Below are 14528 nucleotides of genomic sequence, written 5' to 3'. Positions count from 1 at the left end.
GATGTTACAGATAAATGTCAACAGGCAAGAGGTTGCAAAAGAGTAAACACTTGACATTACACTATCTCAAAGTAGTAAGAGTAACATCAAGTCGTCTGTAATTATGGAGGAAAATGTTCAATATAATGTCGAGGAACCTGTCATAGTGCAAGAAGACATTCAGGGTGTTCAGAATTTAGTTCCAGTAGTAGTAGATCTTGTAGTGACTTGTCATCGTAGTGAGAGAATTATTAGAAAACCTTTATGATTTGCGCTCTTGGGAGAATCGTACAATATAATCCATGAGGAGCCTAATATGAAACCCCTTAATTATGTCGAAGCAATACATGATAAAGATGCTAAAATATAGATTGCTGCTATGAAATCTGAAATGGAATCTATGTATTTCAACTAAGTTTGGGAACTTGTAAAACCACCTGCGGGAGTCGAACCGATTGGTTGTAGATGGATCTATAACAAAAAGAGAGGTGTGGATGGAAAAGTACAAACTTTTAAGGCTAGACTTGTTGCAAAAAGGTTTACTCAAAGAGAACAAATTGACTATGAGGAAACTTTTTCTCCGGTAGCTATGCTTAAATCCATTAGGATTCTCTAATCCATTACAACTTATTATGACTATGAAATTTGGCAAATGGATATCAAGACAGCTTTCTTAAATGGAAGTCTTGATGAGTGCATTTAAATAGCATAACCAGAAGATTTCATGGAAAAAGGTAATGAACATAAGTTTTGTAAGCTTAAGAAATCCATTTATGATTTGAAACAACCATCTAGGACTTAGAATACTTGTTTTGACAATTCGATTAAGACTTAAGGTTTTGATCAATGTAAAAAGAGTCATGTGTTTATAAAAAATGGAACGGAGACAGAGTAACATTTTTTATTCTGTACGAAGATGACATTTTGCTCACAGAAAATAATGTGAGCATGTTGAATTTTGTTAAGGAGTGGTTTTCCTTGCTTTTTGATATGAAAGATTTGGAGAAGCGGCTCATATCCTTGGGATCAAGCTCATGCGAGATCGCAAACAAAGGATGTTAGGCTTATCTCAACACTTTATATTGATATTATTCTTGCAAGGTTTAGCATGCAAAATTCTAAAATGGGATTTCTTCCTTTTAGGCATGGCATTACTCTATCAAAAAATCAGTAGCCCAAAATGACTGATGAAATAGAGAGAATAAAGGCAGTCCCTTATGCTTTTGTTGTAGGGAGCCTCATCTATGCTATGTTATGCACTAGACCAGATATTTGTTTTGTTGTTGAAATGATTAGCAGATTTCAGTCTAATCCTGGGCAAGAACATTGGACTGAAGTTAAGCATATAATCAAGTACCTTAAAAGGACTAGGGATTACATGCCTATTTTTCACCCGGGGGATCTTATCCCTATTGGGTATATTGATTCAGATTTTCAGTCGGATAAAGATTCTAAAAAATCTACCTTAGGATATGTGTTTACTTTAGGAGGTGGATCCATTGTTTGGAGGAGTATCAAGCAATCATGTGTTGTTGATTCCACCATGGAAGCCAAATATGTAGCTACCTCAAAGGTGGTTGAAGAGGTTGTTTGGATCGGTAACTTTCTGAAAGAGCATGGAGTTGTTCCTTTGGTTCAAACACCACTACCACTTTATTGTGACAATAGTGGTGCAGTTGTGAACTCGAAAGAACCACAAATCCATAAAAGAAGTATATTGAGAGAAAATATCACTTGATTTGGGATATAACTCAAAAGGGTGATGTGACCGTTTTGAACATCGAGTCGGAGAATAATTTGGCGGACCCATTAACAAAGGGATTAACCCAAAAGGTTTTTGATAAGCATGTGGAAGAAATAGGTTTTAAAGTTGTACATTCATGGTTATGAGTTTAAGTGGGAGATTGTTAGGATATATTATTAACCATGTAGTTTGTATTATGGTATTATTTTTTCATCCCATGTAAAGACTATTTAGTATATTAATAAAATCTTTATTTGAATAGATCATTGTGTTAACATGTGTGTCCTTTACTTATATAGTAGATAATTTTGTGTATGGAGTATTTTAACTCGTGCACGGAAGATTAAAATTGTTGGTTCTTATAGGTAATAAATTAATGTTCACAATCAAAGATGAGGTAGGAGAAACATCTTGATGGTTGTAGCACAAGATTAAATAATTTGATCTTAATTATGAGAGTGGTAATATTTCAATTTCTTGTGCTAGTAATTTTCGTATATATTGAATGGACCAATTAGAGATATTCATTTATGTTCTGAATATTAATAAATGATTTCTCTAGTCCATTACATGTACTTATACTCTTAATCTTGATTTAATTATTATGATCTATGTGGTTTGTTTTGTTGTTTTAATCTATTAAAAGGTGAGACTCTTTTGTGAGTCAACATATTCCTAATATGTTGGATGATGACAAATCACTTAGTGAAATATTAATTAGTTAATAGAATCATGTCTCGACTTGAGATGGAAGACACCCCTTTATAGTTGCTTATAAGTTTTCACGTGAAAACTCAGCAGGTGGATTTTGTATCCGTTATGTGAAAAAAGTTAAGCATTGTAAATAAAGGATTAAATTAATCAATAAGTTAAATTTTTTATAGAATTTAATTTAATTGATTGGTATCGGTAATTCTAACATGGGAAGTTAAATAAGAAGTAATGGTAGATTTTGAAATTAAATCGAGGAGTGCAATTACAGATTTTTAGTGGAATGATTTGTAATTTTTTGTGATATGGTAATTCATTTATTTGCGAATTAATGTCATAATTCGAAGACTCACTTAATAAATTTGTGATCCTTACTATACCTGATTAACTAATCAATTTTGGAAAAGAGAAAGAACTTACTAGAAGAAGTAATATTATTTACTAGTCTTATATAAGGAAAAGATATCTTATGATTTTAAATAAGAAAACATTTTGAACAATGAAAGGGAACAAAACGTTTTGGATAATAAAGAGGCAGAAAATATTTTTGACAACAGAAAAGACAAAAACGTTTGCCTCTTGGCTTTACCCTCTTTAAGAGAATACATGAATAAATAGGGGTTTTTGGTTCAGAAGATGATAATCTCTTGACATATTCTCTTTGAATTTAAAAAGTACTTGCCCACACAAGTTTGATAGCAAAAGTTAGTCAGGATATAGTAGAAGACTGTAGCCCTAGAGGTCAAAACAGTGAACGAATTGTGTGAAAACTTCAACAGGTAAGTAGTTCTTCAATTTCATTTGATGATTTATGTTATCTAGATTATATGTAAGTCATATTGATCCTGTGGAATTATTGCTTCCACTGTGCATGTTCTAACAGGTAGATCTAGAAAAAAAATATACCAGGTAGAAAAAACAATAAAAAGGTCAAAAAATATCTCACGTGCCAATTTCATATGTATTATCCCACCAAAGATTTTTGATATTTTTTTAATATTATAACTATAGCAATGACATTAAACGTACCTCAATAAAATAAAACTTTAAACGAAGTTTGTTCAAACTTTGACATCGTAAAACTAATCCGCACTGTAGATATTAGTACTATTAAGGGCAAGAAGAAATGAAAAAAGAAAATGAAAACTGTAAAAGATTAACATAATTAAAATAGAAGTATGAAAGAAATCTCATGAGTTTTTAAGATATGGTAGCATAGGGTAAGAGTATCTAGTACATAATTGAATCTAAATATATATATATATGAAAATGAAGTAAAGACATAAAGTAAGATAAATGGAGGTCTCGAGCCGGCTTTTAAAATCCATATAGCTCCCAATACCTCAAACTCCACTTCGACCCATGCAAAATCAGCTCTCGTGTCCTGCGCTCATACTCGAATCTATATTAAAAGGGCACTGTAGGAGTGAGTACAGTCCACGTACGCTCAGCAGGTATCGTAGGCCGACTAAGAAAAGTAGAAAATAATATAAGTAAAATATACTATGAGCACGTCACATGCAAGCATAAAAGTCTCAAATGCTAGCCCACATCATCTCCACTAATAATTCTAATATATAAATAGAAACGAAAATAACACAAGTATGCACGAAGAATATAATGAAACTAATACAAATCAAGAAAATCAAAGAAACCATGAAAGATGCATATGCGAATGCAATGAAATGAAATATGGATGAGATGAATGGTGAAAGCCATTGCATGACTTTCTGTATACACCCACTGAGCTCAAAGCTCTTAGGTAGAATTCATGGAGGATTCACAATCCATATATTATATCTCATATCTCAATCTCAACTCACCTCTCAGACTCGTGTTCACGGGTAGAGTTTTTATAAAAGTGTCTCATTTTCTTTCAAAAAATAGTGTTTCTTAATGGTACCAGTGTCTTATGAATATATATATTTTGAATGAGGATGTAATGCTCACAATCAACTCAATAAGATGATATCTAATTCGTCCAACATGTATATATATAACTCAGACCAGAAATCAACTCAATATGTCTACAATTCATGATCATAAACTCCAATTAGGCACTCTCAAAATAAATATGTATGTAAGACCTTATTAATATCGTATCAATCCCTAACTTAGGTATTTCTATCATGATAAAGACAACCAATGCTCAAATAAATCTTATGGTAGCAAAATAACCGCCGCACGAAATTCATATCTAGAATAAAGTCAATCAAATGCACAGATAGGGTTAATGTGTCAAAACGACCCCTACATGGTCAATACACAATAGTAATATTCTTGAAATATAAATTTTATAGTTATTTTTTTTCAACCCATAGCATGTTTTACTTATTTATTAACTACCTAGCTCAATCTCAACAAAGTTGAGCCATAACCTGTCTCAAAACGACGAAATTCCGATCTAAAGTACTTCAACCCAAAGTTTTTCCCTCATGAACAATTTCAAAATCACCTACAATATTCAGATATAACACGTACATATTTAAATAAGGATAATGATACTTATATTATCCATATTCGGGTCTAATCCAAAAAGAATTCGAAAAATGAATTTTAAAATAAATAGATAAAATTGAATTTTTTTAAAAAAATACACATATGCCTCAAGGTAATAGGAGTCTACAGGAGAAATGAAACACCTTGGTCTTTGACCCTTAGAAAAATTTTGGATTTCGAGCTCTCTGGACAGCATACGACTTGTGCTTGCTTATTATATGATGTGGATACGGTTTGGAGTCCTTGGTCGTATGATAACCAGTGTGATTTGGATACGGTTTGAAGTCATTGGTAGTATGATAATCAGTGTGATTTGATTGGTTTCTATCCAAGGTACGAATGGACATCATACTAGTCGTATTTTAGGGTACAAGACCCAAACCATATGATGTCCTATGTCTAGCCTAGATGATTCTGCCTAAGGTATGATTTATAGGTACCAATCATATGTTTTGGATACGATTTGGCTCTTGTCATCGTGTGTTGGTTAGAGTTGGGGTCCAAGTTGTTGCCTAGGGTACGAGTAGTGGGTACCACTCTATGTTGTGTGTACAATTTTATTTTATTTTTTTTGGGGGAGGGAGGGGGGGTCGTACCCTCCTACGCTCATTTTTTAGTTTTTAAGATAAGGACATTTTAGACATTTTTCATCCCAAAATTCTTAAGTCCCCACGTCTTAAAAACATTGTTGCCTCTCAAAACACACTTAAAAATATCAAAATACTCCTAAAACTCTCTCTAAGATTTCTCTTGAAGATTGAGGTAGGGTTTTCTTCAAATGTTATCTAGAGGCTCAAGGTTTAAGTTCTTTTCGTGAATCTTCGTGAATAAGACATGTGACTCTTTCCTAATTGATAGTACTCAAATATCATGTATTTTAAACATTGACTATGATTCATTAATGGTGGTTTTGAAAAATCAATGTTGAGGTTTTTATTGCATATTGTTGAGTATTGTTTATCCTTGGTTTAAATTATGTTTATACATGTTTTTTATGATGGTTTGCACATATGGGTGCTTGGTTATTGTGATTTAACAATTAGGTTATGGTTAACCCTAAACTTGATGGTTATTACTTTAGGTTTTGTCCTTGATAATGGTATGCCCTCAACATGTTTGTAAAAATACCTAAGAGAATAAACTAGTCATATGTTAATTGGTGTTTTGAACTAAGGCATTGGCCTAATGAATATTACTGATTTTGTTAAGGCCTTGTTGGCCATGTAATGATTTAAATAGTAACCTTGGTGGTCCAATTGGCTAAAAGGGTTTGAGTCCTTAAACAATAAATTGATTTATGGCTTTACTAGATAATGGGTTCGAGTCCCTAAACTTTGAATTGAACTAGTGTCTTTGTTAGACAATGGGTTTGAGTTCCAAAGTCAAATGAATGATTAGTTGATTGATAATGGTAGTGGCATATTGTGCGCTTGCAAGTGGTGTTGGTATGACGATACCAACGAAGTGCCTTGGTAAGTAGTTGGCTAATGATTGTATATGTAAAATGATGGTTTTAAACTGGGCTTTATAGTGGGATGTGTAGCCACACCGTGAAATTTAAAGTCTGAAGTACTAACACTGAAAATCGCGCTCGCCGGTGTGAGTGTCTATTGATCGGGAGTTTTAAGTCCCCCGATCTTACATATGAATGAGAGGTTCGAGTCCCCCATATTGTATACATTGGTTCTTAAGTCACCTTGATTATGCCGGGAGGTTCGAGTCTCTCATATAGGCATATATGGTTATGGATATTCTTTGGTTTGTACCGCTACACGCACTGGAGCTCTTCCATCTAGGGGAGAGCTAGGCCCATATAGACCATGGGTGACTTTTTCTATGGTGGTTATGCTACACAACCCAGGTAAATATTTTCAAAGTTCATGTTAATCTTGTTCTATATCTCGGCATGGTATATATGAATATATATATTGCATTAGTTATATGTATTAGTTGATTGGTTTTGAACTATTGGCACTATTTTATCCTTATCATTGAGTTACATACTAGCGCTTCAACCGCTAACCATCTTTGGATGTTGTATCCCCATGCAATGCAGATACTGGTCATACTATCGCACCTCCTTCTCAGTGACTTGAATTTGGGGATAGCTTTGTGTCGAATTGAAATAATGAGCTTTTATACTCCGAAAGGCTCCATTTCATGTTATGATTTTCTCTACATACTTTGGTTATTTCTTAGACTTTGGTTTTTGGCTATGGTCGGGAGCATGTCCTGACCGGATATTATTTTGATTTCAGATAGAAGCTTTGTGAGACTACTTTAGGATGGTATGGACGGTGTCGGTATTGGTGTCAGCCTTAGCATTGGTATTGGTATTGGAGTTGATACTGTTTGATTGTATTTGATTTATGATTGCTCTATTTTTCTATGTTATATGATTGAGACTCGACTGATATAGGGCGTAGGGTAGGGTGGTTATGGATGGATTGGGTATCGGTGGTGATCTCTGGTCCTTGTTGGACTTGAGATGTCCATTACGACATGGCCTTGGTTCGGGTCGTGTTAAGAAAACCCACATGAAGACGGATTTTAAATGAGGTCCAAATTGAAGAAGAATCCTTTTTAAACTTTACTGGTAAAAAGCCTAAATTTTCATTTTGAAATCATAATTTAAAGTTATTTTTGATAGTATAACTAATGAAAGTTAATGGGAGTAAGATTTTAGAGCTTACCCAAGCTGAAATGGTAAAGAAGCCCTCAAGAATTGCCTAAAGTCGAAGCTCAAAGGTCCAAAATTGGAGGAAAAACATGAAAATGAAACTTTTATATTATTCAGTGAACAGTGCCTCACTACCGCAGTCAATCTTTCGCGTTCACGAAGGTAAGCATTGACTGGCCAATTGATTTAGACCTTTGTGTTCACTGTCAGGGTTTCGCATTCACAAAGTTTCATGACCCGGACTCTCACATTCGCAACAGCCAAATCACTTTCACAAAGAAGGGACTGATCCGACCTAACCCGATTATCCTTAGCGATCATGGCCACTACCTCGCAATTGCATTGAAACGAATTTTCCTTCTCAACGTTCACGACCAGGGGCCCGCATTCGCAAAGAAGTTTTTACAACTGCACTAGATTAAACAAACCAACTGATTTGCATGATGTTTAAAATCTCTAAATAGATCCTCGAAATTTGTTCGAACCCGATAGAAGTAAATCATATATGCTACTAGGCTAATTTCAATGTTCCAGACTCGGTGAAGTTTGATTTTCAAAAAAAAAAAAAGATTATTTTCAATAAATTAATCCCCGGATCTCCTCTTCACTATTTTTCAAATGAAGGATTAAAATGCAAGATAGAAGTCCAGAACCAACCATGCTGCTAACAACTAATGTTGACTGAAGTCATCTATATGACTTCTCAAACCTCTAAAAGTCATAAACTCGCACAAATCGTTTTTGATCGTATCGAAAATTGAATCAACCATCTCCAAACTCCAAATAAATGTGTCGCAACTACGGGGAGGATAAACTGGTCAAAACACATAAAAATAAAAATTCACAAATTTCAAGTTATTACACTAATTTTTTCATAACATTATATTACTCCCTCTTTTTCAAAATAATTGTCATGATTTGCTTCTCGAGGATCAATATTTGATTAATTTTCAAAGCTAAATTAGATTAGATTAACTCAATATGCTAAAATTAAAATTTGGACATTGAAAAACTATATGAAAAGTACTTTAAGTTGTAATTTTTCTTAAAATGCTGGTAAAGTTCAATAAAAAATATATTTTAAAATATTGGTCAAAATTCATATTGTTTGACTAATCAAAAGCCAGTTAATAAATTTCTCTTTTAAGTTACCTTATTTTAAAATTATTGAGCTATATAAATACTAGCTAAAGAAGAGAATTTGCAACAATTGCAAGAAATCTACAATAAGTTCCAATTATATGATGATTAGAAGCTTTTTCATTTTACTCATAAGTTCCTTCTATATTATCAATGCATATCAAGTCCTAGATTATGAAGATATACATACGGAGGTACATATTGTTGATGCCCTCCCAAATAATAACATACCTATAAAGTTTCATTGTGCATCTAAAGACGATGAACTTGGATGGCACCGTCCTAAAGTGGGTGACGATTTTCATTTTAGTTTCAACTCCTCACTCTTTAAGCATACTCTTTTCTTTTGCCATTTTTGATGGAGTAAAAAAAAAGCAGCATTTGATGTTTATACAGAAAAAATAGATGATAGTCGCACGGAAAGTACAAGAAGATGTTTTTTATTTTGGTCCTAGCCTTGATCAAATGAACAAAATGCATGATTGGTATTAATAGCTAGTAAGAAAAGAGATGTATGGAGTTTGTAAGAGTAATATGTCCTTATGAATGAATATTGTTGATGTTAATTTTCTAAGGGTTCTCTTGCTTTTTTTTTTTTTTTTTTTTTTTTTTAAATTTTTTTCTTCCCCTTAAAAGTGCTAATATCTACGAAGGAGATTAGCATTACGATGCCAAATTTGAACAAATTAAATTTGACTTGTTTGTTTGGCATTGACCTGTTTGAAAAGACACATGAAAATTTAATTTAAATGTAATTTGGTGTAGTTACATGGTTTGACTTGTTTGTTTGACATCAACCTATTTGAAAAGACACATGAAAATTCAATTTAAATGTAATTTGGTGTAATTACACGATTTGACTTGTTTGTTTGACAAAAGGCATGCTTGAAAAGCCACATAAAAATTCAAGCTGAATGTAATTTGAAGTAATTACACAATTTGACTTGTTTGTAGAAACGAAATTATAAATATCTACAATTTTATCACTTTATCCCTATTTTATAAGTTTTTACTTAATTTATTTTCAACTCGATAATATCCGATCTAATTAGTTCATTTGTCACCACTAACTGATGATTCAGATTGTGTGTTCATGTCGTAGTATTACTGTATTGTCATTTTTTTTTATTTGATTTTCTTTATATGTGTGGAACACCTTTGTTTTAAATCAAAATACACTCGTGTTTATCAACATGGGTTATGGTGCAGTGGATGAGATTGCTTCACCCTTTATCAGAGGTCGAGGGTTCGATCCTGGTATGGAGAAAACTCTGTTGGGAGCGCTGCCACCTTAATGGGCCCTGCAACGCGTGATCCGGATTAGTCGGGGCTCCAATGCGGGCGCCGGACCTTAATGGGCCCTGCAATGCGTGATCCGGATTAGTCGCTGCTCCAATGCGGATACCGGACACCGGATGGGAAACCAAAAAAAAAATACACTCATGTTTTTATATATTAAGAATAAAAATATTGAAAAAGTTTTCGAATGTTATAATGTAATGGACAAGAGAGAGAAAAAAAACTGAATTTCCAAACCAAATAAACCTTTAATTTCTTAAAGCATCTTTATTACATAACAATATTAATAATTACCTCTCTAAGCATCATATATAGTCAAAAATGCTATTTGTGAGAAATCTTTTTTTTTTAAAATGAAATTATATCATAAACTACTATTATTAATTTATTATTATTATTATCACTTGTACCCAATATATATAGGTACAGGATACTTTTAAAATATTATGAATATGTATATTAAAAGGTAATTAAACCATGTGTTTAATTAATTCCTCTTTATAATTTACTTCTTCTCTGATCCTATTCCAAGAGAATTCTTCACCCCATCAATTGCACCTTGAGCCATGTGCATCATTTGCTCTCCTTTCTGATACAAATAAAAAAATATATATATATGAGAAACATATACTATTATGAAAACCATATATTTGAAAATAAATTTTATATATATAATTTAAGTATGTCGTACCTCACATAATCTGCCTTATTTTTATGTTATAAATCGTTATTTTACTGTCAGTTATGTGTAATTGTGTTACTCGTAGCAAAAGAAGGAAAAATTAAGTGTTTCTTATCACAAGTTTTTTTTGTAGCAGAAGTATTTAAATATTTTCTATGTTGGTCTAGCAGAAATAATTCGATGATACATAATGAAAATAAATAAAAGTTAATTCTTTTTAGAAATAAATAGATAAACTTATAATAGTATATCAAATATTAAATCATGATTTAACTTATCTATATATATGCATTGACAATATAAAGAATTTTTATGATTAATGCACTTAACTAATTTCATTTTTATGAAGGGTTATTTTTCAACTCCGTCGATGTGAGCTTTCTTACATTGCCGGTCTCAAGTCTTAATTTTTATTTCTAAGAAAAAGGAGGATTACATTAGACTGACAGCTAGCATAAAACTTGTCGATTCATGATGAATCCTCATAATATACAAGTTGTTGTTGTCGATTATTTATAATCATCTTTTAGATGATCTGACGGTATAATTTTTTCTTTGTTACACAAATTGAAGTTCTCTTTGAAAATAAGCAAACAATTGAATATAACAAACAAAAAAAAGAGTTGAAAAATTGGAGATAATCTTGATTAAAAGGTATCAAATGTACTTAAAATTTCTCTATGTACGGAATTCAGAGAAGGATCGGTCCAGAATAATCCTGATTAATTATATAAATTACCTGCTGAAGGAATCCAGCATTTTGGTCTGTGTTTTGTTGATCAGCTGTCTCACTAGCTCTTTGCGCAGCATTTTCAGCCTTGTCAACTGCAGTATTTGCCATACCTTTGGCTGAATCCATCCACTGCTCAGTGTTGGCCTATATCATAAAATACATTACACTTTTCAAAATCTCAAAAAAAAAACAGCTCTGTGCACTAAAGATTCCGCTATGTGTGGAATTTAGAGAAGGATCACATCACAAGGTTTTATTGTAATGCAGCCTCACTTGATATTTCTGCAAAATGTTGTTTCGACGGCTTGAACCCATGACCAGGGGCGGAACTACCCTTTGGCCAAGGGGACGGGGTTCGGACGAATTTTCTTCGTCGGAAAATTAGGCTATGTATATATGTTAAAATAATTTTTTATGTATATATAGTAGATGTTGAACCTCCTTTGGTTAGTTCGTATGTTTACTTCTGAATTCACTTAGTAAAATTCACTTAGGTCACAATAATAATAATTGATCTCAGGACGTTGATCTAGTCGCAGGTGGATTTCGGATTTGTAATTATACGTTCTATAATAACCTCAAGTAAATATATAATGATATTCATGCTCAAAATCAAACATTTTAAAATATTTAGTGGATTAATTTCTTGATACATATAAATGATCTGGACAAAATTATTGATTTCATGATATAAACACACATGTTACATTGTGGATCCGCCATTGAGTGTAGTGATACGAGCATAATGTGTGATTTTTCTATTAGATGCACATCATAGGCTCGGTCTTTATTACAAGCAAGAAAATCGATATTCAATTGGAAAAAAAGGTCGAGTAATAGGCCTATCATTCATTGAGTTCCAAATCGTGCACCACTGACCTCGATAATTTTTCAATTTTTTTTTTAGAAAAAAAGAGTAGAGAGTACATTTTTGTTTTACCTGAGCTTGGCCATGAGATTCACCAGCATTGAATTGATTACTTGCCATCTTGATCTTTAAGAAAATATATGTTAATTTTTAGAATTTGATTTATAATATATTATGAAAACTTGTATTAATAGAGGATCTTTAAATAGAGAAATTATAAATTTAGTTGATTGATAAAGCATGAGTTGCTGCTTTTTACCCTCTTTCGTATGGATATATTTGTTTGACCTTCCATGGAGTATGTTTATCCATTCCTTTTTTTAAAACAAGAAATGTTTTTTGGTAAATCATTAGATTTTTTATTTATATTATTTAGTCACTTGTGCTGTATAATAATACTTCAACCACTAGTTACATACGATGCCATTACATTTGTGGTGTGTTTGGTAGGAGGAAAATGCATTTTACGGGAAAAAAATTTATGAAAAATAAGTGAGTTTCTTACTTATGTTTTACTGTTTGGTTAGTGAGCGAAAAAATATTATTCTAAAAATATTTATGTATAATATACGTCGCAAAACACTATTGGGGATAAGGGGCAGAGCCACCTTTGGACAAGGGGTCATACGAATCCCCTTTGCGGAAAGTTATATTATTTGTACATGATTAAAATTTATATATATATATATATATAATTAAATTCAATCTTTACATTACAAAACTTCTCAAAACAGATATATCAAAATAATACAATTTAACTTAATTTTTACCTAAAAGATTTCTTCAGAGCCGATCAATATTTACCTATCACATGTAAACTACAACAAAATAATACGATAATAGAGATATCAAAAGAATACAATTAAACATAATTTTTACACACAAAAAAACCTCAAAACCGATAAACATTCATTTGCGAATTGTAAATTACCACAAAATAATACACTAATAAAAATATCAAAACTATACAATTAATCTAACCTTTACCTACAAAAAATTCCTTAAAGCCGACCAACATTCATCTACTACCTGTAAACTATAAAAAACAATACGATAATAAAGATATCAATAATACAATTAAATCTAATCATTACACAAAAAAATTCTCAAAGCAACCGACATTCATCTACAACTTGTAAACTACAACAAAATAATATGATAATCATCACAAAGCTCCGATCTTTGATGAAAACAATTCTTGTTTGATTGAAAATTCTGAACCGAAATAATTCTTTATTCTAACTTTATAAACATACTAAAATTTTATAATAAAATTTATCGCAAAATTCAAGCAAATTTATCTTTATAATCAATGATACTATCAAGATTTCAATAGATAATAATATTCTAGGCTAGGTTTAAACAAAGAAAAAAAGGCTAATTTTTATTTACTTTTAGGAATGGGACTTAAATACCAATGCCTTCCTCACATATAAAATTTTGAACTTTTTTATTTTCTTCTAAAATTATAATATTTTATTTCATAGTAATAAATAGGAGAAAAAAATAATTCCTGCCTAATTTTTTTGGAGATGTCAGATAGAAACTAAAACATAAATTTAACCGGTATTTTATTTTAGGAAAAGTTATAGCGGACACAATATAAATAGTTGACATTCTAAATTTTTCAAATCGTTTTAGAATTAAATTCAGTTGGTTTAGACCTCTTAAACAAATGAAAAAATATTAGTTGTCATTAATTTTGACTTCTAATAAGAAAATATTTTACCATAAATATATTTAATTAATTTTCAACTCTTAAATATTAGGAAAAAATAGTGAAAAGACGATTTTATCTAAAACAAAGACTTTTAATGAAGGACAAAAAGTTCAAACGACATATCTAAGGCCCTTCACACTTTTAATAGATTATAAATTATAGATTATAGATTATAGATATAGATATAGTTTATAGATATAGATATAGATTATAGATTATAGATTATAGATATAGATTCGATGTTGAACCCTCTTTGACCAGTTTGTATGTTTACTTGTAAAATTTCTTAGTGAAAAATCTGACTCCGCTACTGTTAGGGATGGATGATCAAGTTTTTTTTTTAATTTAATTTTCAGGTTTTATTAAGAAAAAATTACAGAAAGTAGCAAACTTAAGACTATAATTATAATAGGCAAAATGACAATCTGGACCCCTGTACTATGTCGGTATTGTAAGTTGGACACTTCTACTTA

At 31.6% G+C, this 14528-nt stretch overlaps 1 protein-coding gene across 1 annotated transcript; it reads right to left on the bottom strand.

The window, feature by feature from the left end:
* Positions 1-10280: 10280 nt before the first annotated feature.
* Positions 10281-12554, bottom strand: LOC107872662 (late embryogenesis abundant protein 1-like). Its single transcript, XM_016719293.2, has 3 exons — positions 12408-12554; positions 11474-11611; positions 10281-10641 (listed from the first exon to the last, which is right to left on the bottom strand). The coding sequence occupies exons 1-3, from the start codon at positions 12453-12455 to the stop codon at positions 10558-10560; spliced, it is 270 nt and encodes an 89-aa protein (XP_016574779.1). The 5' UTR covers positions 12456-12554; the 3' UTR covers positions 10281-10557.
* Between the last annotated feature and the right edge of the window lie 1974 nt (positions 12555-14528).

The sequence above is a fragment of the Capsicum annuum genome, chromosome 5, assembly GCF_002878395.1.
Source record: "Capsicum annuum cultivar UCD-10X-F1 chromosome 5, UCD10Xv1.1, whole genome shotgun sequence".
NCBI classification, from domain to species: domain Eukaryota; kingdom Viridiplantae; phylum Streptophyta; class Magnoliopsida; order Solanales; family Solanaceae; genus Capsicum; species Capsicum annuum.
This window is presented reverse-complemented; position numbering and strand designations above follow the sequence as displayed.

Bases quoted from the DNA above. Each gene is read 5' to 3' on its own strand.
- LOC107872662 (XM_016719293.2), bottom strand. From the start codon at position 12,455: ATGGCAAGTAATCAATTCAATGCTGGTGAATCTCATGGCCAAGCTCAG. The intron at 11,612-12,407 runs GTAAAACAAAAA...TTTATGATATAG, and splicing joins AATCTCATGGCCAAGCTCAG to GCCAACACTGAGCAGTGGAT. The intron at 10,642-11,473 runs GTAATTTATATA...TATTTGTATCAG, and splicing joins ATGCTGGATTCCTTCAGCAG to AAAGGAGAGCAAATGATGCA.